Below are 21,519 nucleotides of genomic sequence, written 5' to 3' on the forward strand. Positions count from 1 at the left end.
TAGTAACTGTTCCATCAACCTGTTCGTTCTTGACCACTCACTCCCTTCAGCCCACATTATCATTGCCATGTGGATATGCCAAAGGTCGCGCAGAAAAAGGTATGCGAACAAGAGAAGAAGAAGCGGATGGAAAGGCACAAACTGCAGCAGAAACTAAACCACATCAATTCCAGCTCAAAGCCGACGACCCGCCAACCTAGCCACGAAGGTCCTTGCGAACAAGTCGATATTCTCGGGAGCAAGCAGAGTATAATGATGGCCCTGCACCTCGTGGAATCGGGCATCGTCCACGAAGTCGGCCCAGCCGGACAGCTTCTTCTCCAACCATTCGGCTTTCGAGGGAGCTACATCGGCAATGGGATCGCCATAGAATACCTCCAACACAGGGACCCGGCCTGATGGCTCATAGTCGCGCGCAATGACATGCGAATTCAGAGCCAGACTGGTCCACCATGGGGCGATTGGGATAGTTGGTAGGCAGGCCACTATGAGTTTCTTCGATTCAATGATTGATTGGCAAAAATAATAAAGATAGGTGGCGTGCTGACCAACGTAAATACCTACAGCAAGAACATTGCCCAGCATGCAGGTATCATCATAGTCGAAGGCAGAAAAGAGCAATGGATGAGGGCTCTGCCGAGGAAAGAACGATGGTTAAGTGAGGAATGAGCTGAGTGTTGTGTCTGTCACGTCCTTTGCTTGTTCCACCTCCATCTCCTGAACTATTCCCCCTCGGCTTCTTCCTTTTAACAACCCAATCTCTCGACCGACATCTTGTCCGCGCTCCACAACATCATCTCCCGTCCCAGTCTGCCTTTCTGTTTGATGTCTTCCCTTGACGTTCACTTGCATGTGCCATCAGCAGCCAACCGATTCCGGGAGAAGAAAAACGCCTCGCAACGCTAGCCCGGGCCGCTGATTCGGCGACCATCGTCCACTAAAATTGCTTTGGACAGCTTGGAGGTCAGCACCGGGCCGCTATCTGGGGGCTGAATATAGTGGGGTAATGCTGTCACATAGCGGTTGGACGCACCGGCTACCATGACGTACAGGACCCTCGCGTTTTGATGGCGCCCGACCGGCCCTTCCCCTGCGTCTGCCTCCGAGTCTGCCTCCAGACACTTGTCAACTTCCGGACAGACTGGGCCTTTTGCATTCGGCATGGCGGCCAGATTGATGGCCATCGATTGAAACTGCACCCAAACCTCAGCAACTCGAGATGCTCCTGTTGGTACCGTCGCCCTATCGTGCTCCCGCTATGCGTCCCCAATGACCGCGATCACGAATCACGCGTGGCCACGGTGCACATGTCTCCATGCGAGAGGCCAACCGCCAGCACATCAACCCTTGTTGATACCTCGAAAATCCTCAGCCAACGCTCGTTTGCAGTCTACACAACCTGATTCGATGGCTGTCACATCCTCGCGGGAAAGTCTGCCCTTCCATCGGGTGTCTTGGCCGTAATGCATCATCGTCCTGTAAGCTCCCGATACGGGGGCTCGGGGGGCTCGAGGCGCCGTGATCACGACTTCGATACCACTCGACCATTTACAGAGACCTGGGCCTCCTGCTTGGTCTTGGACTTGAATGTTGGGTGGGCTTAGTTATCCCGCAAGGCCAATTGCAGTTCTCAGTGCTGATAACTCCTAGCTTTGTATCCTCACTGAAGATAAACTAAGCATGCTGAAAGTCCCTTAAATCCCTCTGCAATCCTCGTCATATCTGTATTTCACCTTCTCCAGAGCCCCTCAACATTTGCAGTTCACTCACACACATCAGAAAGAACATACACAACATCCTTCACCAGACCAAGTCCAATAGCTTCACCACGCCGCCAAAGCCGTCCATCTTCCAAACTGTTCCGCTCTAACGACATCCGCACCGGCACAACATGGCGTCAAACATACGACAAACACGCCTCAAGGCTGTTTTCAAAGCCATAGTCTTTGGCGAGCGCCAGGTCAACAACTCTCATGACGCACAGCTCTTCCTTGAAGCTGTACGGTCTCAAGAGCTTCCAAGCGCATGCGTCGAGATGATCGTCTCCCATCCGCCTGGCCTAGATGCAGTTCGAAACTCTGTCCGGAGCAACCTATCCGAAACCTTCATCGTGTCACACACACTCCCATTCTTGGAGTATCTGTCTGACCCCGGCATCAAATCTTTGGCTGATGGCGAACTGCTTGCCCAGCTGCTTGTCGTTATTGCCAACCCACCTACTCTTTGGAAAGCCCTCGTGAACCTCTTCAACGGCCATCAGCTGCCCCCCGATAGGGTCCACCCATTTGCATGGCTTGCCCTAGAGCTCCTCTCGCTCCCTCAAAAGGCCGAAGTCGACGTGCTGGAAGAGGTACAGGCCATCATCCAAGACAAAAGCCTCCTGAAATCGGAAGATCATGCTGCTCGTGAGCTTGGATATCGCATCGAAAAGGTCCTGCAACTCCGCTCCTCATCCAAGCCTTCTATGCAACCCAATGGTCCGGGTGGACGTCATGACAATGATTCGGATACCTTTAGGAAGATTGCCATCTATCCTACTACCGACGAGTTCCTGTCGACCCAACAGCCCTTCTATCGGACAGCATTTGAGGTCACCGAGAGTCCCGTGGAAAAACGTCCGGCTATCCACTTGGACAACCAGTTCCGTTTGTTGAGGGAGGACATGCTGGCCGAACTACGGGAGGACCTCCAAGTTGCCATGGACGTCAAGAAGGCAAAACAATCACTACTAACCATTGGCAAGCTGCAACCGGTGGCCCTGTCACTCACTGAGATAAACCTATCTGGTAAAGGACCGCGATATAAGCCGTGCACCCTCCTGCTCCGCTGTTACCACGGCTTAGGGTTTCTAAACAAAATGACGCCCGAAAAATTGAACAAGTACCTAAAGGACAATCCAAGATTCCTAAAGCATCAGTCATTCGGTGCCTTGACGCGAGGGAAAGAAGTCATCGCCTTTGCCTTCATTGATCGAGACAGAAACAATGAGCTACTCCGTCAGACGCCCCCCGCCGTATGCCTTCAATTTACCGACCCCAGCAGCTTCAAGAGAGCATTGCTCGCCCTCAAACTACCCAACGCTCAAGATGTTGTCCAGTTCAAGTTGGTTGACACACCCGTATTTGCCTACGAGCCTGTCTTAGCTGGCCTGCAAGCGATCGCAGAGCTTCCATTGCAAGACCTTCTCATCAATCCATCAGGGACCAGCTCGGCATTTGTCGGGTTACCGCAACTGCAGCCTCTTGTATCGGCACTCCAGTCAGCACGATCAAAAATGGTCACAGAGAAGGCCGAAGCTGTGTGCATAGGGAAATCCATAACTGTCGACCTGGCCCAGCTTGACTCGATACTCCATGCCTTGACGAAGCCGATAACCCTCATTCAGGGTCCCCCAGGTAAGTTTCAGTCAATCACAGAGCTAGCTTAGGACAAAACATGTGCTAATGCTTTACACAGGCACGGGAAAGTCATTCATTGGTGCACAGATTGCCAGATACTTGCACAAAGCTGGGCAACGCATTCTCGTCCTCAGCTACACAAACCACGCCCTTGACCAGTTCCTAGAAGACCTATTGAACGTCGGCATCCCGCAGCATGATCTCGTTCGCTTGGGCGCCAAGGCAAAGTCCACGCTTAGAACGGTTCCACTCCTGCTTTCCGAACAAAAAGGTGGCTATCGTCGTACAAGTGATGCTTGGACGATGATCGATCTCCTGAGGCAGAAAGCCGCGTCATCCGCCCAGGAGCTTCAAAAGGCTTTTAGAACATATGGGAAGGCTCACACTGGTTGGGCTGAGGTCTCCGAATTCCTTGAATTCCTAGACCATCCACTCCCCTTTTATAAAGCTCTTCTTGTTCCCACTGACAGCAATGGCTGGAAGCATACAGGGAAGAAGGGGAAGCAGGCGGGACCGGACTATCTCTTCCAGCGGTGGGTCAAGGGCGAAGACGCCGGCATTTTCAAAAAGCAGATTTCGGAGAACTCACACGCTGTTTGGAAAATGCCCCGCCCTGAGCGACAAAGCCATCTGGACAGGTGGGCCGAAGAACTGAATGAGGAGCGCCTGGAGACTATTGAGGAACTTGCCCGCCAATATAATGAGGTCCAGAGTAAGCTCGACGCCCAGTTCAGTGATGCGGATGCAAATACCATGCGTCAAAAGAAAGTGATTGGCTGCACCACCACAGGTGCGGCCAAGTATTCGAGTCTCATCCGGGCCGCAGCACCTGATGTGATTCTCGTCGAGGAAGCAGGCGAGATCTTGGAGAGTCATGTACTCACCGCCCTGGCCCCATCGGTGAAGCAGTTGATTCTGATTGGCGACCACAAGCAGCTCAGACCAAAGATCAACAACTACTCTCTCTCTGTGGAAAAGGGTGACGGGTATGATCTGAACCGGTCCCTATTTGAACGCCTCATTATGCAGGGTGCACCTCACACGACGTTGCAGAAACAACACCGCATGGTCCCAGAGATATCCATCATACCGCGCGTGTTAACCTACCCGGATCTACTTGATGGCCCCAAGACGAGTGACAGACCGCGGATCCGCGGGCTTCAAGATCACGTTGTGTTCATCAACCACGGGAAGCTGGAAGATACGGACAAGGTCCTCCGAGAACGCCATGAACCCGGCGTGAAAGAGAGCAAGAAAAATACGTTTGAAGCCACAATGGTGCTAGAATGCATCAAGTTCTTCGGCCAGCAAGGCTACTCGGCTGACAAACTTGTCATCCTCACGCCATATCTAGGGCAGTTACGAGTTATTCAAGATTTGTTACGCGAGAACCAGCATGATCCGGCCCTGAGTGAAATGGACAAGTTAGAACTTTTGAGGGCTGGTCTTTTGAGTAAGGCGGCTGCCAAGGTTGATGAGAAGCCCCTTCGTGTCTCCACAATTGGTGAGTGGCTTCTTTTTCTACGTGATGTTGGAATCACGGCATCCCGAGACGTCAAACATTCTCTTTGCTCTCATCATGCCCCATACACAGGCTCTCAGATACTAACGACCCAGTAGACAACTACCAGGGCGAAGAAAACGACATTGTTATTGCTTCGCTTACACGCAGCAATGAATCAGGTGATATCGGTTTCATGTCAGCACCGGAGCGTCTGAATGTCCTTGTTACCAGAGCAAGGAATTGCCTGGTATTGATCGGCAACATGGGCACCTTCATGAGCAGCAAGAAGGGTGGGCCGACCTGGCGCCCGTTCTTTGAGCTGATGAAGAGTCATAATCACCTATACGATGGTCTTCCCGTCAGATGTGAAAAGCATCCCGAGAAGACTGCTCTCTTGAAGGAACCCATTGATTTCATGAAGTTCTGTCCTGATGGAGGGTGTACGGAGCCATGGTACGTGTTGCTCTCGGGTGTGTTGATTGCGTTGACCTGCTAACTGCATTACTAGTGACGTATTACTTAAATGCGGAATGCACAAGTGCAAATCCCGTTGCCATCGTGTTATTGACCACAGCCAAGCTCCATGCCACGAGATCCTCGTCAAGACGTGTGAAAGGAATCACAAGCTCAAGGTCAGCTGTGACAGACAGAACGACAACTGCCGTGACTGTATCAGAGAGGACAAAGAGCAGGAGCGACGAATAAAGAGAGACCTCCAGCTTGAAGAAGATCGCGTGCGCAAAGAGGAAGCCTACGTCAAGGAACTTCAAGAGATGGATGACGAGCTCGATCATCAGCGCCGGCGCAACAAGTATCTGTCAGACGAGCAGATCAGAGAGCAGACACTTGAACAGCGCCGCCAGGAGCTTGCAGCTCTCAAGGATGCCGAGATACGTGCACAGGAACAAGTAAAGCAACGGGACGAGATTACCCGCCGGGTTGCTGAGAAGGCCAAGCGTCGCGCGAAGCAAACGACCAGTGTGGAAAGAGAGGCGGACTCACAGAATCCGCTTGGCGACCTTCCTGATACCGCTGAGGGCGAGTGGAGCTATCTGAAGGAATTTGACGGGGCATCCAGTAAACCAATGGACGCGCTCATGTCTATGATAGGACTGGAAGAGGTGAAGCAGAAGTTCCTCGACATCAAATCCAAGGTCGACACTGCGGTTCGTCAGGGCATCTCTCTTAGTAAGGAGCGCTACAGTTGCTCTATGCTAGGAAATCCCGGCACAGGTAAGTCATCCACTGCTTCTCATCTGGTTTTCTAAGCGACCTAATACGTTCTCCAGGGAAAACGACTGTCGCGCGACTCTACGCCGAGTTCTTGTCTGACGTGGGGGTAATTCCTGGACAATGTTTCAAAGAAACCACGGGCGCAGGGTTGGCGAATCTAAGCGTGAACGGCTGCAAGAAGGTGATTGAGGAGATTCTCAACGAAGGCGGAGGAGTACTCTTCATCGATGAGGCGTATCAGCTCACGTCTGGCAACAATCCTGGCGGCGGAAGCGTCTTGGACTACCTCCTAGCCGAAATCGAAAACCTAAGGGGCAAGGTTGTCTTCGTGCTTGCCGGTTACAATAAGCAGATGGAGAGCTTCTACGCACACAACCCCGGCCTTCCCAGTCGGTTTCCGGTTGAAATGAAGTTCGAAGACTATACAGACGACGAACTGCTCCGAATCTTCGAACTTAAGGTCAACAGCAAGTACAATGACGCCATGGATTGCGAGGATGGCCTGCAAGGGCTCTATTGTCGCATAATCTCCAGGAGAATCGGCTATGGCCGCGGCAAAGAAGGCTTCGGAAATGCGCGCACGGTCGAGAACACATTGGACATTATCTCCACTCGACAGGCGAACCGGATAAGGCGGGAACGCAAAGCCAAAAAACCGGACATCGACGACCTGTTCTTCACCAAGGAGGACCTTATAGGTCCTGAACCCGCCGAAGCTCTCCAGAAGTGCGAGGCCTGGAAGAAACTACAGCAATTGATTGGACTTTCGTCTGTTAAGGAGGCAGTCAGATCGCTTGTCGACAGTATCCAATCGAACTACAGGAGGGAGTTGGCGGAGCAGCCTCTAATCCAGTACTCGCTCAACAAGGTCTTCCTTGGAAATCCGGGCACGGGTAAGACAACGGTAGCGAAGCTGTACGGAGAAATTCTGGTGGCACTTGGAATGCTCTCTAAGGGCGAAGGTAAGATAACTCTCAGGCTCTTGATTCGTCGCTGTGACTTGTGCTAAACTCTATGCTTTAGTGGTCATCAAGAACCCGTCTGACTTTGTTGGTGCTGTTCTTGGGGGGTCTGAACAACAGACGAAAGGCATTCTGGCCGCAAGTTTGGGTAAGGTCCTGGTTATTGATGAAGCATACGGTCTCTACGGCGGAGGAGGTACACCAGGATCAACTTCGGACCCTTTCAAGACGGCCGTCATAGACACGATTGTTGCGGAAGTTCAAAGCGTACCTGGCGACGACCGATGCGTTCTACTCCTCGGATACAAGGAACAGATGGAGACCATGTTCCAGAACGTCAACCCAGGACTTGCCCGCCGGTTCCCTATTGCTTCAGGGTTCTACTTCGAAGACTTCTCCGATGATGAGATCCAAAAGATCTTTGATCTCAAGATCAAGCAACAGGGGTATCAGGCAACTGCCGGAGCGACCGTCGTTGCAATGGAGATGCTGAACCGAGCCCGCAACCGGCCGAACTTTGGCAATGCTGGCGAAATTGATATTCTGCTCAATGACGCAAAGGGCCGTCATCAGCAGCGTCTTGCCAAAGGGAAAGCCCGGTCCCAGACGCTCTTTGAGCCACAGGACTTCGATGAAGATTATGACAGGGCCACAAAGTCCGACACCAACGTGCGGAGGCTTTTCGAAGGTTCAGTTGGGTCCGAAGAGGTCATCACTCTGCTGGAAGGCTACCAGGAAACCGTGCGGACTTTCAAATCCATTGGCATGGATCCGAAGGAAAACATTCCGTTCACCTTCCTTTTCAGAGGGCCTCCGGGTACCGGCAAGACCACCACAGCTAGGAAGATGGGTCAAGTGTTCTATGATATGGGCTTCTTGTCTGCTCCTGAGGTGGTGGAGTGTTCTGCAAGTGAGATGATTGGCAAGTATGTCGGGCATACCGGGCCTCTGGTCAGAGCTCAACTGGACAAGGCACTGGGAAGGGTACTCTTCATCGACGAGGCGTACAGACTGGCTGACGGGCATTTCGCCAAGGAGGCAATCGATGAACTTGTGGATTCGGTCACAAAGGAGCGATACCACAAGAAGTTGATCATCATTCTTGCCGGCTACGAGACCGATATCAACCGTCTGATGTCTGTCAACAGCGGTCTAACATCTCGTTTCCCGGAGGTAGTCAACTTCCGAGCCCTGTCACCAGAAGGGTGCTTCGAGCTGCTGCGCAAAAGGCTTGAGGAAAACCACAACACACTCAAGGAAAGGAGTATAAAGCTGGATTTGTTCTGTCTCAGAGCACCCAGCTCCCGCTTTAGAAGAGTACTAGTGTCTTACTTCAAGCAGCTCTCCGCCCAAGACAACTGGGCCAGCGCACGGGACGTCCAAAGCTTGGCCAAGAACATGTTCAACCAGGTCATGCGAGATCACGAGGGATTAACCAAGGGACGCGTTACTCTGACCGAGGATATCGTCAAGCAAGAACTTGAAGCGATGCTTCTTGAGCGCGCCTCGCGGGGCAAAGCTGCAGCAGAGGCAGCGGCGCCAAACGGGTTCGCAGGCGGGATGCCGCAGTTCTTCCAAGCGCCGCCGCAACAGCAACCGCCTTCGTTCAACACTTCGACAGCAACAGCTACTTCCTTCGCGCAGGGGAAAGCTCGTGTTGTCGAGGAGGTCTTCTCAGATGAAGACGAGGATGAAGCAGATGAGCCAGCATCTCCGCTGTCCGAGCTCAACGAAAAGGCCATTGACACCTCGGACTCGAGATACGTGGGACAGAGAGACGCTGGAGTGAGCGATGCGGTTTGGGAACAGCTCCAACGGGATCGTCAGGCAGAGGAAGAAAAGGAAGAGGAGTACAGGAAACTGAAAGAGGCGGCGAAGAAGGCCACGGATGCGGCTAGGGACAAGATTGTCAAGAAGCTATTGGAGGAAGAGAGGAAGAGGAAGGCGGTGGAGGAGATGAAGAAGAAGTTGCATATGATGGGGATTTGTCCGGCTGGGTTTGCTTGGATTAGGCAGGATGGCGGGTATCGGTGTACAGCGGGCGGGCATTTTGTGGGCGATGAGGCGTTTGGGAAGATGTGATAAAAGGGTCGCCTGGCCCTGAAGCGGGTTGGACACTCGATTCTTTGACGACATTTCAAAACATTTTTGCGCTATTTTATCGACTTGCTAAAGTTATCACATGCTTTCACCACGAATCTGCACTTTTTGAGTTACTCGACACTCGTTGGTTATTCTGTTTTCACTTCTCTTGAAGTTCACAAAACCACATGACGTCCCAATACTGCCATATCATCACTTGACGATGGTAAAGTGCGGACTAGCAGAACCACTGTCTTATGTGCACTGGTCAGGAGTAGAAGCTCCCAACGAGATTGCACCACTCTTCCGGTCCATGGTTGCACTCAATTGTTTGTTAGCCCTATGCACGCCGTTGAATCCCACGATACTACGTTAATCTGGGGTGCATGTTCGTTAAGGCCGGGAAGGTTCAGGGGAAGTAAACAGGGGGGCATGGGTACCTCCATCGTTTAATTGGTCCGAAACGGTCAAGACTTTAGCGAATTCGTGGATGGTCTGCAAACAATATCAGCAAAAGCAACTTCCATCACGTCAACTCCCACCGACAGACGGATTAAAGGACCGGTCCGAGGGGTCAGTGATTTATTGAAGTTGGCTGCCAACACAGTTATTATCGAAGATGTCGGGTTTATCTGCAGATGCAACGGCGAACTCGGTTCGCGTGATATGGTGGATTGGTGGGAGACAACGGCATTGTTGGTGTTTGGACCAATTTATACCCGGGCCAAACAAACGGGGGCATCAAGGGCGCGATGAATACGGCATGAGGGTGAGTGTTTCTACCTCTTGGAAAGGTTAGCTTGGACTCATTAGAGACATGTTGGCTGGGTCAAGACGGGACGAGAGTGTAGTCATGGAAGAGGTATAAAGATGAGAGGTACGGTCGCCTCCAAACTGAACGGTGCCATCACAACTCACCTTTCCGACCTTCTCCTCCAAGTTCCCCTCGCTCTTCCCAAAATGGTCAACTTTTCCCGCCTCTCCACCCTCCCGCTTGTGGCTTTGGGAGTTCTTACCTCCCAAGTCAGCGCAGCACCTGTCGCTGGCGAAGCGGCGGAAGTCACAACCCCGTTCTCTTTCGCCGAATGGGTCGACTCCATCATCGCCGACCCCTCCACTGCCCTTTCTCCCAAGGAAGCTGTGCAGGCGTATCTTGATACGGCCAATGCTACTTTGCCGGCTACTGCTGGTGTCGAGAAGCGCGGTTGGGATGCCCAAGTAGTTTGCAGGAGTGGAAAATCCAGGGCTCCGGTCAGTTTAAACCACCCATTTGCTACCCAAGCATTCCTACAAGTACTAACCAGGTGTATATATCTCCAGGTCTCCAGCGCCGCTTTTGCCATCAACTTCCTTGCCGCTGCAGGTCAAGTGGCGTGCCCTGGACGGATGGTAGAGAATGGCATATGGCCCCAAAGGATCTGGATCAATTGGAATGGCGCGTTGCTTCTGCCAATGGATTTTGATAATGATCCCAGCAACTATCCTACTTGGTATGTCATAACGCCCATGTTTCCCACCCAACAAAGGATTTCAAGTTTGTTTTGTTTATCCGCCCAAGACGGTTTACTGACCAAAATCTCGCCCAATACAGCCAGGGACTTGCCCAAATGTACGGGGTTATCATGGACACATGCACCACGCCTGACGGGTTGGTTGGGGGCGCAAGGGCGAAAGACCTCACGGGTACTAAGCATGGCGGCAATCTTGGCCACACGAAGTTCTCATACTAAAAGGAGGTCAACCGTTGACCACGTTTTCTTCAGTTTCGAAGGGGCTGATTTGGTTTTGGGATATGTGCCTCTGATGTCTCTACCTATTCATATAGAGGTACCCTCGCTTCTTCATCTTCATCTGTCCTACGTGCTTTCGAACGATCTTTCGCAACCATGCCATGTTCTTCCTCTCTCCAGTGTGTCGGGTCTGTCCGAGTCGTCCGTCTGTTGAAGAAGCCTTTGTGACAGTAGCGGAATGGTTATATGATTGAAAACAACCAGAAAGAAGTCGGAGAGGTTGGCTACTGTGATGTCTATAATGTCTTGGGCCGGTCATGTAAGAGTTTCTCGGGCTGTCATCTGATCCCATTGACGTTGGCAATTAGCACAGTTGTCAATCCGCAGCAAGGAAGAAGAATGATGCACAAGAAGCACTGAAACGACGAGAAGCAAAAGGGAGATGAAGTAAAACCACAAGCAAGACATGTATCACAACGAGACAAAAAGCGCCTTGGCCAAACTAAATGTATTAAGCCAGACCTGCGACGCCAGCATGTACCTCGGGGAAGGACAGAGTCAGTTGCAGGGCAGTGGGGTGTAGTCGTGGAGGAAGCAAGGACCAAGTTTCCCATATCGGGTCCATGTTGAGAACCCTGCAGAACCTTTTGGGGCTGCCTTTACATTTACTTTGGCCAAGGGGCTGTCCAAAGGATTGCAGTTACCATCATTTCCCTCGTCTTATCGCCACCCGCTTCCTGGTCCCACCTCCAACCCTGCACGAGTTTCTCAGACCCTTTAAGCCAGGTACAAGTGTCCATGATGATACCTGCATGCTGTGCAATGTTCTTGCTGTAGGTATTCACGTTGGTCAGCACGCCACCTATCTTTATTATTTTTGCCAATCAATCATTGAATCGAAGAAATTCATAGTGGCCTGCCTACCAACTATCCCAATCGCCCGGCTTGTCAACGCTAGACGCAAGCATTGGCAGGATTACTGCAGTTCCAGACATGCAATACGCCGAGTCCCATTTAGAGACCTCAATGTCCGGATCAAACGGTACGCATTTCTCTTGGCCCCTGGCGGCCAGGATGTTGATGCAAGATGCTGCGTCGATGGCCTACATGTGTACAACAAAAAACATCACACGTAATCCCGAGTTAGCAAAGAACCCAGACTGGAACCACTAGTTGCGAATGAATGGAGAGCAAGAATAGGAAGAGAAAAAAAGAAAAGGGGTGGCGGGGGGGACGTTACTTGAGCTGGCTCAAAAACAACACTATCCCAAGTGTAATTACAGGACGTTTTAGAGTCCCAGCGTTTCTCAAGGCCATTACTTGAGCTGCTGCTATTAGCGGATTGCGTCGCGTTCATGGAATTCATGAAAGCTTGCACTGCCTCTTTCGGTTTGAGCGCGGTCTCGGGGTCTGCGATGATGGTGTCTACCCAATCGGCGAAAGAGAACCGCCCCTGGGTATCTCTAGGTGCGTTGGCAACGGCGGTACGGCCGGCGGTGCTAGGAGCCGCGATGACATTCTGAGAAATTAAAAGGCTGAAGACCATAGCGAAGAAAAGGGCGAAGTTAACCATGTTGGACGGGTATCCTTCGTAGGTAGGTTATAAGTGATGGTGGTAGCGGTTTCCAGTAGAGGTTAGGGAGAAAAGGAAGATTGGGACCAACGAAGGGGGGAAAAAGGGATTTTAAACTTTAAGATAAGCTTTTGCACAGCTGAGTTGTCCCGCTGAATATGAAACCTCATTGACAGGGTTCGTGCGTGGTTCTTTGACGTTTGGAAGCGACCACTATCAAGCCGTGTTTGCTTTTCCTGTCCTACCCAAATGGAAACGAACCGCGTGGCTTTCACGGAGGTCAAAGAACCACGAATCCCTTTATTCCATTTTATTGTCATAAGCACAGCTGGAGCCTCTACAGTTACTGCCGCCCTTCCTTCTTCTCTTCTTTTGTTCAAATCCCGACCCCTTCTCCACAGTCAGTTATTCTTCCACCACCTCGACAATAACCACCATCAACCGCTCCCTACGAAGTAGGATAGGATACACATCCAGAGCGTTGCCCAGATAGCAGGCATCATCGTGGACACTTGTACCTACATTTAAAGAGGAGGGCCCGTAAAACTCGTGACAGGTTTTAAGGAGTATGGTAGGAATGCGTATGGAGAACAGTTCTATGTGGACAGGTGCCGGCTGGATTGACCTGGGCCGGACGTGGAAGATCGTCGAGTGCCCGAGAGGGGGTGAGCCGCTTGCTGAGCAAGCTGTGGGAGCATCGTCGGTGGTTGGCAATGAGACTGATGATAAATTGAAGAGGGCATAGCACTTGGTCCGTCAGCAAATAGCGCTAATAAACAGCTGGTCTTGGGGTTTGTACTAACGCTTACGATCGCTGCCCCTGGGGCTGCTGAATGTCGAGCACCCTCAAAATCTGGACGACTCGCTTTGGTGCGCCACGGCAATTTACAGCGGCTGTCCCACTGTAACTTCCTGCCCAGCCATACTTGTCCCGTCTTGACGGAAAATGGCATTCCTGCACCGCGTTCGAGCGGCAATGCACGCATGATGGCACAGTCAAGAAGATACCAGTGTACGAGGAGAGCGTATCAATATGCTCATAGCATAAAGACAGCATAAAAGATGTTGTGTAATGCCTTCAACTAATCGAGTGTCTGACCAGCTTTTAATGGTCCGGGCCTCTTCGCGGTTCCCTGTCCCGCCCTTTTGCCCATCCCAGTACATCCCGAAGTCCGTCTTCAGTTCACCCCCAACACCGCATCCCCCATCCAATGGCTTCCTCCAGCGCATCTATACCCGCCCGATTGCTTGATCCAGTTAAACCCCATTGGACAAGCCCCCATCATCTTTAACTTCATCTGCATCTCTTGCTCCCTTTTCCTCCTGGCCTCTTCCTCCAGCAGCCTCTTCACAATCTTGTCCCGGGCCGCATCTGAAGCCTTCTTCGCTTCCTCTTTCAGCCGCTCGTATTCCTCTTCCTGCTCCTCCTCGGCCTTGCGGTCGCGCTGGAGCTGTTCCCAAACTGCATCACTTACTCCTGCGTCGCGCTGGGCTGCGTACTTGGAGTTGGAGTCGGCTGTTTGCTTTCGAGTCTCGACGGGAGCGGGCGCAGGCTCTTGTTCCTCCTCTTCATCTTCTGAGAATATCTCTTCGACGACACGGAATTGCCCTTGTGAGAACGAGGTAGAAGTTGCCGTAGAGATGTTGAAAGATGGTTGATTTTGCTGTGGTGGGGGCTGGAAGAACTGCTGCAAGCCATCAGGCAAGCCAGTTGGTGCGCCGGTTGCCGCTCCCGCCGCCTTGCTTCGCGAAGCTCGCTCGGTCATGACCCCTCTAAGTTCCTGCCTGACGATCTCCTCGGTGAGGACGATGTGCCCCTTGGCGAGGCCTTCCTTGCAGCGCAAAACTCTGTTGAACATGCTCTTAGCAAGCCCCTGAACATCGCGTGCGCTGGCCCAGTTTGCTTGGGTGGTTAGCTGGTTGAAGTAAGATACCATCGATTTCTTGAAGATAGGTTTTGGGTTCGTCAGGCAGGAGAGATCAAGCTCCTTGCCTTTGGACTTGAGGACGCCTTGTTGTTTCTCAAGCAGTCTGCTCAGCAATTGAATACACTCTTCTGGGGAAAGTGCTCGGAAGTTGATGACCTCGGGGAAACGGGACGTTAAGCCAGTGTTGACTGACATCAAGCGATTGATGTCTGCCTCGTAGCCAGCGAGGATGATGATCAGCTTCTTGTAGTACCGATCTTTGGTAACCGAATCAACCAGCTCATCCATAGCCTCCTTGGCATACGGTCCGTCGGCCAATCGATAGGCCTCGTCGATGAAAAGGACTCTCCCAAGTGCCTTGTCCAAAAGACTGGTTACCTTCGGGCCGGTTTGTCCAACATACTGCCCGATCATATCAGTTGCAGAACATTCAACCACCTCAGCGGTAGACAGGAAGCCCATGTCATAAAAGACCTTGCCCATTTTCTTAGCAGTAGTAGTCTTGCCGGTACCAGGAGGCCCTCTGAAGAGGAAATTGAAGGGGATGTTCTCCTTGGGATCCATGTCAAGGGACTTGAATATTCGCACCGTCTCCTGGTAGCGCTCCAGCAAAGTGATGACATCCTCAGAGCCCACTGAACCCTCGAAAAGCTTCCGGATGTTGGTCTCCGACCTCGAAGCCCTGTCGAAGTCTGGATCAAAGTCTTGAGGTTCAAGTGTCTCCGGCTGTGCTTGCCCCTTGGAGAATCGTCGCTGATGACGAGCCTTCGTAGCATCCAGCAAGATGTCGATTTCACCGGCGTTGCCAAAGTTTGGTCGGTTCCGAGTCCGCTTCAAGATGTCCATTGCCACCGCCGTGGCCTTAGGAGTGGCCTGATAGCCTTGCTGCTTGATCTTGAGATCGAAGATCTTGCGAAGCTCCTCATCCGAGAAATCTTCGAAGTCGAACCCTGAAGCAATGGGAAAGCGGCGGGCAAGACCAGGATTGACGTTTTGGAACATTGTTTCCATCTGTTCCTTATAGCCCAGCAGCAAGACGCACCGGTCGTCACCTGGAACGCTTTGAACCTCTGCCACAATGGTGTCGATGACGGCCGTCTTGTATGGATCGGAAGTGGATCCCCCGCCGTAAAGGCCGTAGGCCTCGTCGATGACCAGAACCTTGCCCAGAGTTGCAGCGAGGATGCCTTTAGTCTGTTGTTCTGACTGCCCAAGGGCGCCGCCAACAAAGTCAGACTGATTCTTGACGACCACTGGAGACCAAATCGTTAGCGTTGAGAATGAGGTTCGGCAAAGAATTAAGAGTGCATTACCTTCACCTTTGGAAAGCAACCCGAGTGCAGCGAGGATCTCTCCATACAGTTTGGCTACCGTCGTTTTGCCAGTTCCCGGATTCCCCAGGAAGACTTTGTTGAGGGAGTACTGAATAGGTGGCTGCTCGGCTAACTCTCTCTTGTAATTCTGCTGGATGCTGTCAACAAGCGCTTTGACTGCTTCCTTGACAGACGCAAGACCAATAAGCTGCTGCAGCTTCTTCCAGGCCTGGCATTTGTTGAGGGCTTCGGCTGGTTCTGGGCCAATGAGATCCTCCTTGGTAAAGAACAAATCATCGACATTGGTCTTTCCTGCTTTGCGCTCCCGCCTGATCCTGTTTGCCTGTCTTCGGGAGATAATGTCAATGTTGTTCTCGACAGTGCGAGCATTGCCAAAGCCTTCCTTGCCTCGTCCTCGCCCAATCCGCCTGGCAATGATCCGGCAGTAAAGGCCTCGCAGTCCGTCCTCGCAGTCCATCGCGTTTTTGTACTTCTTGTTCACCTTGAGCTCGAAGATCCTTAGAAGCTCATCGTCCGTGTAGTCTGCGAAGCTCATGTCAATCGGGAACCGACTTGGAAGGCCTGGATTGTGGGCGAAGAAGCTTTCCATTTGTTTGCTGTAGCCAGCAAGGACAAAGACGAGCTTGCCTCTCAGATTTTCGACTTCGGCGAGAAGGTAGTCCAACACACTGCCACCGCCGGGGTTATTGCCAGATGTCAACTGATATGCCTCATCAATGAAGAGAACTCCTCCGCCATCGTTGAGAATCTTGTCGATCAACTTCTTGCACCCGGAAACACCGCCATGAGCGAGCCCCGCTCCGGTGGTTTCCGCAAAGTGTTTTCCTGGAATGACGCCAACGTCGGTGAGAAACTCGGCATACAATCTTGCCACAGTGGTTTTGCCTAGGAACTCTGTTAGACCAGACAGCTTTTGAAATACTGTCCTGAAGCGAAGACTTACCTGTCCCAGGGTTCCCAAGCATAGAGCAGCTAAAGCGCTCTTCAGTCAGAGAGATGCCTTGACGGACCGCAGTGTCTACCTTGGATTTGATGGAAAGAAACTCCTGTTTGACGTCTTCCAGCCCTATCATGGACATCAGTATATCCATGGGCTTGCTGAATGCATTCTCAAACTCTTTCAAATGGTTCCACTCGGCTTCAGCAGTGTCAGGAAGGTCCGCAAGGGTATCGTGTGAATCCACCACGGCTGTGGCCTGCGAATTTCTCTCTGTCCGAATTCTGGCCTTTTCAGCAACTCGAAGAGCGATCTTAATCTGCCCCTGTTGTTGCTCTTCGGCCCGGGCTCGGGATTCCTTGAGAGCTTCAAGCTCTCTCCGTCGCTGTTCTAGCGTCTGCTGCATAGCCAACTCATCTGCTTTGTACTTGTTGACCCGACGTTCGTGTTCTAGCTCATCCTGGAGGTCTTGAAGCTGCTTGTTGTACGCCACCTGTTGACGGACGCGGTCTTCTTCAAGCTTCAGATCTCGCTTGATTCGGCGCTCGTGTTCCTTGTCCTCCCGTATACAATCTCGACAGTCTTCGTCTTGTCGCACACAACGCACCTTGTTCTTGTGTTGTCTTGGGCAGACCTTCATCACCACCTCGAAACAGTCGGCTCGGCTGTGGTCCGTAACGCGGTGGCAACGAAATGTGCATTTATGCACACCACATTTGAGCAATGCATTGCTGGTAGAGAAAAGCGGGTTAGCCAGCCAATCTCTCGTCGGGAAGACGCAGAATCAAGTACATACCACGGTTGAATACAACCACCATCTGGACACGTCTTCTCAAAATCCTCTGGCTCTCGCAGTACTGCTGTTTTCTCCGGATGCCTTTCACACATGACTGGAAGACCATCGTACAAATGGCTGTGAGCCTTGAGTAACTCAAAGAACGGTCGCCACGTCGTAGCTCCCTTCTTGCTGTTCATGAATGTGTCCATGTTTCCGATCATGATCAGACAATCCCTCGCTCTTGTGATGAGGACATTGAGGCGCTCTGGAGCAGAGAGAAACCCGATATCCCCCGTATCGTTGCTTCGAGTCAGGGAGACAATGATGATGTCGCTCTCCTCGCCCTGATAGTTGTCTAATTCACTATTAGCATCACGCCAGAGGGCTGGGCTCGTGATTGAGCTTACCAATGGTTGAGATCCGGAGTGGCTTCTTGTCAACTTTTGCAGCTGCTTCAGACATCAACCCTGCGCGAATCAATTCCTTCTTGTCCATTTCGCTCAATGCTGCATCATGTTGGTGCCTTTGGAGAAGATCCCGCAAGACCCTCAACTGTCCTAGGTATGGAGTCAGGATCACGATTTGGTCTGTAGAATAACCCTGTTGGCCGAGGTATCTCAGGTAGCTTAGTATTATGTACGCTTCGTGCGAGTTCTTCTTGCTTTCCTTCATTCCTGGGTCACGGCGCTCTCGTAACGCCCTATCCGAGTCCTCTGGCTTGTTGTGGTTGACGAAAATAACTCGGTCCTGAAGCCCTCGTACAGGCAGTCGACCACTGGTCCCTGGGCCATCCAGCAAATCCGGGTACGTGAGTTCGCGGGGAAACAAAGATATCTCGGGAACCATGCGGTGCTGCTTTCGTAGAGTGGTGTGTGGTGCTCCCTCGAGGATGAGACGTTCGAAGAGGGAGCGGTTCAGATCAAAGCCGTCACCCCTCTCTACCGACAAGGCGTAGTTGTTGATTTTAGGTCGAAGCTGTTTATGGTCACCAATCAACACGAGTTGTTTGACCGAAGATGCCAGAGCTGTGAGGACATGACTCTCCAAAATCTCTCCAGCCTCTTCCACGAGAACCACATCTGGCATAGCGGCCCGTATCAGACCCGAGTGTTTAGCTGCTGCCGTGGTGGTACATCCGATAACCATCTTTTGGCGCACGATGTGCGCGTCTGCCTCATTGAACTGCGCCTCGGTCTGTTCATGACTGTCGTTGAACTGTCGGACCTGCTCCTCAACCGTTTCAAGACGCTCCCCGATGAGTGCCTTCATCCACTTGTTCAAGTGATTCTCCCTGTCTTCTTGCTTCATATCCCAGATTGGGCTGCACTCAACAGGAATATCGTGAGTGAAGATTCCCGGGTTCTGGCCAGCGCTCCATCTCTGATATAGATAGTCCTTCTTCACCTGTTTTCGTCGCTTCCCAGAACGCTCCCCAACACGCTCCCAACCCAGTTCTTCTGGTGTAGGCACGATTAGGGCCTTGTAAAACTGAGTGTACTCGTCCGAAAATTCAAGAAATTCAGCGATTTCATCCCAGGTGACGATGGTCGTTCGATAGTTGTGAAATGCTCTTCTCAGGTCCACGATGGATCCCTTCATGGCTTCTCGCAGCTTGTTTATGATGGTCCATGCATCTCGCGAACGTCGATAGTTGCCTTGCTGCTTGGCAAGGAGGAGAGCCTCGGTTCTTGGGGTACATTTGCTCCATGCGCCTAAACGCACAATGTCATCTTCTGGAATATGGGCGTTATCGATGAGATCTTCGAGGAACTGATCCAGGGCATGGTTGGTGAAGCTAATCACAAGAATCCTTTGTCCTGCCTGAAACAAATACTTTGCAATCTGTGCACCAATGAATGACTTTCCCGTGCCTGCGTAAGGTTAATAGGAGGAAACGCATAGTAGACATGACGTGCTTACCTGGTGGCCCCTGTATAAGACTAATCGGTCTCGTGAGAGCATGAACCAACGACTCCAGTTGAGACTTGTCTACGCAAACATCTTCGTCCAGGGAAGCAGAGCCATCGTCCGTCAACGCGTTGTGGACCTCCACCAGTTCTCCGACGAAGTCTTGAAGCTCCGGCACCTGCTCAAAATTAAGGCTCTCCGCAGTAGGGTTGACGAGAAATTCTTGTAATGGTAGCTCGGCCGTTGCCTGGAGGCCCCTCAGCACGGGCTCGTAAGCAAATACCGGCGTATCTACCGGAGTGAATTGAATGCAGGCAGGGTTTGTTAGCCGTAAGGCCAACAGGGCTCGTCCAAGACTTCGACTATCTGTGAACTGCAGTGGGATGATAGGTGGCGACTGAGCTAAAAAGGTGATGTCCCTATTGAGGAAGGCGAACCCGATGACATCCTTACCGCGGCTAAGTGCTCCGAATGACTGATGACGAAGGAAGGCGGTTTCATTCCGAAAAAACCTTCTTCGGTCGTCTTCTCCCAGTCCATCGAGAACCTGGAAACCCTGGTGACACTGAAGGAGAAGGCAGCACTTTTTGTATCTGCCTCTTTCCTCGTCACCAAAGTCAAGTCCAACAGGAATAAGACCACTGAGAACCAGTGACTGACTGTTTCCTCTCCTTTTCCCGACTGTGACTTGTAGGTCCTCACGCAACTCGGCAAGCATGTCCTCCCGTAAAAGCCTGAACTGATTGTCTAGATGGACGGCAGCACGGGATTCTACGGGAGCATCAGCCACCTCCTTTGCAGTACGGTAGAAGGGTTGATGCATGGAGAGAAACTCGTCCTCGGTAGGGTAGATAAGAATATCCCTGAAAGAAGCAAAGTCGTTGTCGTGTCGGCCGCCTGCGCCGTTTTTCTCAGTGTTCCCGACGGGCGACGACTGGAGCTCTAACACGTTCTTCATCCGGTAGAACAGATCACGGATGTCGTGGTCCTCGGCTTGAGACAGCCGTGTGCCTTCAACGAGAGTTTTGACATCGTCTGTGATGTTGAGATCGGCATCCTTGGGAAGAGACAGAAGTCCGAGAGCGAGCCAGACAAAGGGCACAAGTTGATCGTCGGGGATTTGATGATCATGGAAAAGTTTGAAGAGAGCTTTCCAGAGCGTGGGAGGTTTTCCGAGTGAGCTGAGAACCCGCTGAAGCAACTGACCATCAACGAGAGCCTTGATACCTGGGTCGGAAAAGTATCTCAACAGGGGAAAGGTATGCGAAAGGAAGAATGAAGCAGACAAGTTGACTCGGACAGCATCTCGGAGTGCGTCGAGACCAGCAGGGCTGGAGACAATGATTTCGACACATGTGCTCGGTGGTTCGTAAGTTTGGATGGCTTCGATAAAGAGCTGAGCCTCATGGGAGCTGCTGACTCGCCTTTCCGCGTTGATAACCTGACGAAAAAGGTATTTGAGGCGTTTCTGGCGGGGGTTGTTGGAAGCCATCGTGGTCTGTTGACTGGGTATTTCTGGACAAACAGGTGATCAGGAAGTGGTTGGTTTCAGGACCCGGTGCCGATGTACTGCTAGAGAGGTTGTGAAGGAAACACAGAGAGTATAAGTCTGGGGAGCCTTTGGGAATGTAGGTAGGTATCAATTGTTCGAAGCAGCAGAGACCGAAGCTGGGGTTCAATGCTCTTTTGCAGTACACAAATCTACCCTGACCCCGGGCAAACTGGAGGCCTTTGTATAAACCGATCGATAACGTAGTGTTGTTGGAGGCAATGCTTGCCCTCCGGCCCAAACAGAGACCTACACCAGGGGCAGCAAGCCCGGCCATGACGGCCATCGGCCTGGTGGAAAGGCAGACTGGCTCGACGGGAAGTACATCATCGACCGAATCACAATCTCGGTGCTTTAAACGACGAAGTTTGCCATTTCCCTTTCAAGGCGTCAACATGGGTCTGATGCGCTGGCTGTTGGCCTCGCGCATGGAGGGATGTCGTGCAGCACCGTCGTGATTCGTGATGGCGGCCATCGTTGCCTGAGCAGCGGCAGGCTGGCAGCGGGATTCTCCATAAGGCGACTCGCTGTATGTAGAAGACCTCATGCTTGGGAGAAAACCTGAATCACTCAGTGGCTGGCAATCTAGCCGCAATGCTGGAT

General features: G+C 52.0%; 3 protein-coding genes across 3 annotated transcripts; 2 read left to right on the forward strand and 1 right to left on the reverse strand.

The window, feature by feature from the left end:
• Positions 1 to 1,650: 1,650 nt before the first annotated feature.
• SMAC4_08696 (uncharacterized protein) lies at positions 1,651 to 9,350 on the forward strand. Its single transcript, XM_066090840.1, has 6 exons — positions 1,651 to 3,395; positions 3,457 to 4,902; positions 5,019 to 5,355; positions 5,411 to 6,135; positions 6,192 to 7,097; positions 7,159 to 9,350. The coding sequence occupies exons 1-6, from the start codon at positions 1,892 to 1,894 to the stop codon at positions 9,177 to 9,179; spliced, it is 6,939 nt and encodes a 2,312-aa protein (XP_065947318.1). The 5' UTR covers positions 1,651 to 1,891; the 3' UTR covers positions 9,180 to 9,350.
• Positions 9,351 to 10,081: 731 nt separating this feature from the next.
• On the forward strand, positions 10,082 to 11,180 carry SMAC4_12863 (uncharacterized protein). Its single transcript, XM_066091117.1, has 3 exons — positions 10,082 to 10,430; positions 10,500 to 10,669; positions 10,771 to 11,180. The coding sequence occupies exons 1-3, from the start codon at positions 10,140 to 10,142 to the stop codon at positions 10,907 to 10,909; spliced, it is 600 nt and encodes a 199-aa protein (XP_065947319.1). The 5' UTR covers positions 10,082 to 10,139; the 3' UTR covers positions 10,910 to 11,180.
• A 2,317-nt stretch (positions 11,181 to 13,497) lies between these two features.
• On the reverse strand, positions 13,498 to 21,082 carry SMAC4_08698 (uncharacterized protein). The gene is made up of 6 exons (XM_066090841.1): positions 19,380 to 21,082; positions 17,867 to 19,330; positions 17,478 to 17,814; positions 16,688 to 17,412; positions 15,724 to 16,629; positions 13,498 to 15,663 (listed from the first exon to the last, which is right to left on the reverse strand). Exons 1-6 carry the CDS (start codon positions 20,857 to 20,859, stop codon positions 13,661 to 13,663), a joined length of 6,915 nt encoding a protein of 2,304 aa, XP_065947320.1. The 5' UTR covers positions 20,860 to 21,082; the 3' UTR covers positions 13,498 to 13,660.
• Between the last annotated feature and the right edge of the window lie 437 nt (positions 21,083 to 21,519).

The sequence above is a fragment of the Sordaria macrospora genome, chromosome 5 (assembly GCF_033870435.1).
Source record: "Sordaria macrospora chromosome 5, complete sequence".
NCBI classification, from domain to species: domain Eukaryota; kingdom Fungi; phylum Ascomycota; class Sordariomycetes; order Sordariales; family Sordariaceae; genus Sordaria; species Sordaria macrospora.

Coding starts and splice junctions, on each gene's coding strand:
- SMAC4_08698 (XM_066090841.1), bottom strand. CDS start 20,859: ATGGCTTCCAACAACCCCCGCCAGAAACGCCTCAAATACCTTTTTCGT. Junction 17,815..17,866: donor ACTCCGGATCTCAACCATTG/GTAAGCTCAATC, acceptor ATAGTGAATTAG/ACAACTATCAGGGCGAGGAG. Junction 16,630..16,687: donor GCTTGGGAACCCTGGGACAG/GTAAGTCTTCGC, acceptor CAGAGTTCCTAG/GCAAAACCACTGTGGCAAGA.
- SMAC4_12863 (XM_066091117.1), top strand. CDS start 10,140: ATGGTCAACTTTTCCCGCCTCTCCACCCTCCCGCTTGTGGCTTTGGGA. Junction 10,431..10,499: donor GTGGAAAATCCAGGGCTCCG/GTCAGTTTAAAC, acceptor ATATATCTCCAG/GTCTCCAGCGCCGCTTTTGC. Junction 10,670..10,770: donor CCCAGCAACTATCCTACTTG/GTATGTCATAAC, acceptor CGCCCAATACAG/CCAGGGACTTGCCCAAATGT.
- SMAC4_08696 (XM_066090840.1), top strand. CDS start 1,892: ATGGCGTCAAACATACGACAAACACGCCTCAAGGCTGTTTTCAAAGCC. Junction 6,136..6,191: donor GCTAGGAAATCCCGGCACAG/GTAAGTCATCCA, acceptor TACGTTCTCCAG/GGAAAACGACTGTCGCGCGA. Junction 7,098..7,158: donor AATGCTCTCTAAGGGCGAAG/GTAAGATAACTC, acceptor TCTATGCTTTAG/TGGTCATCAAGAACCCGTCT.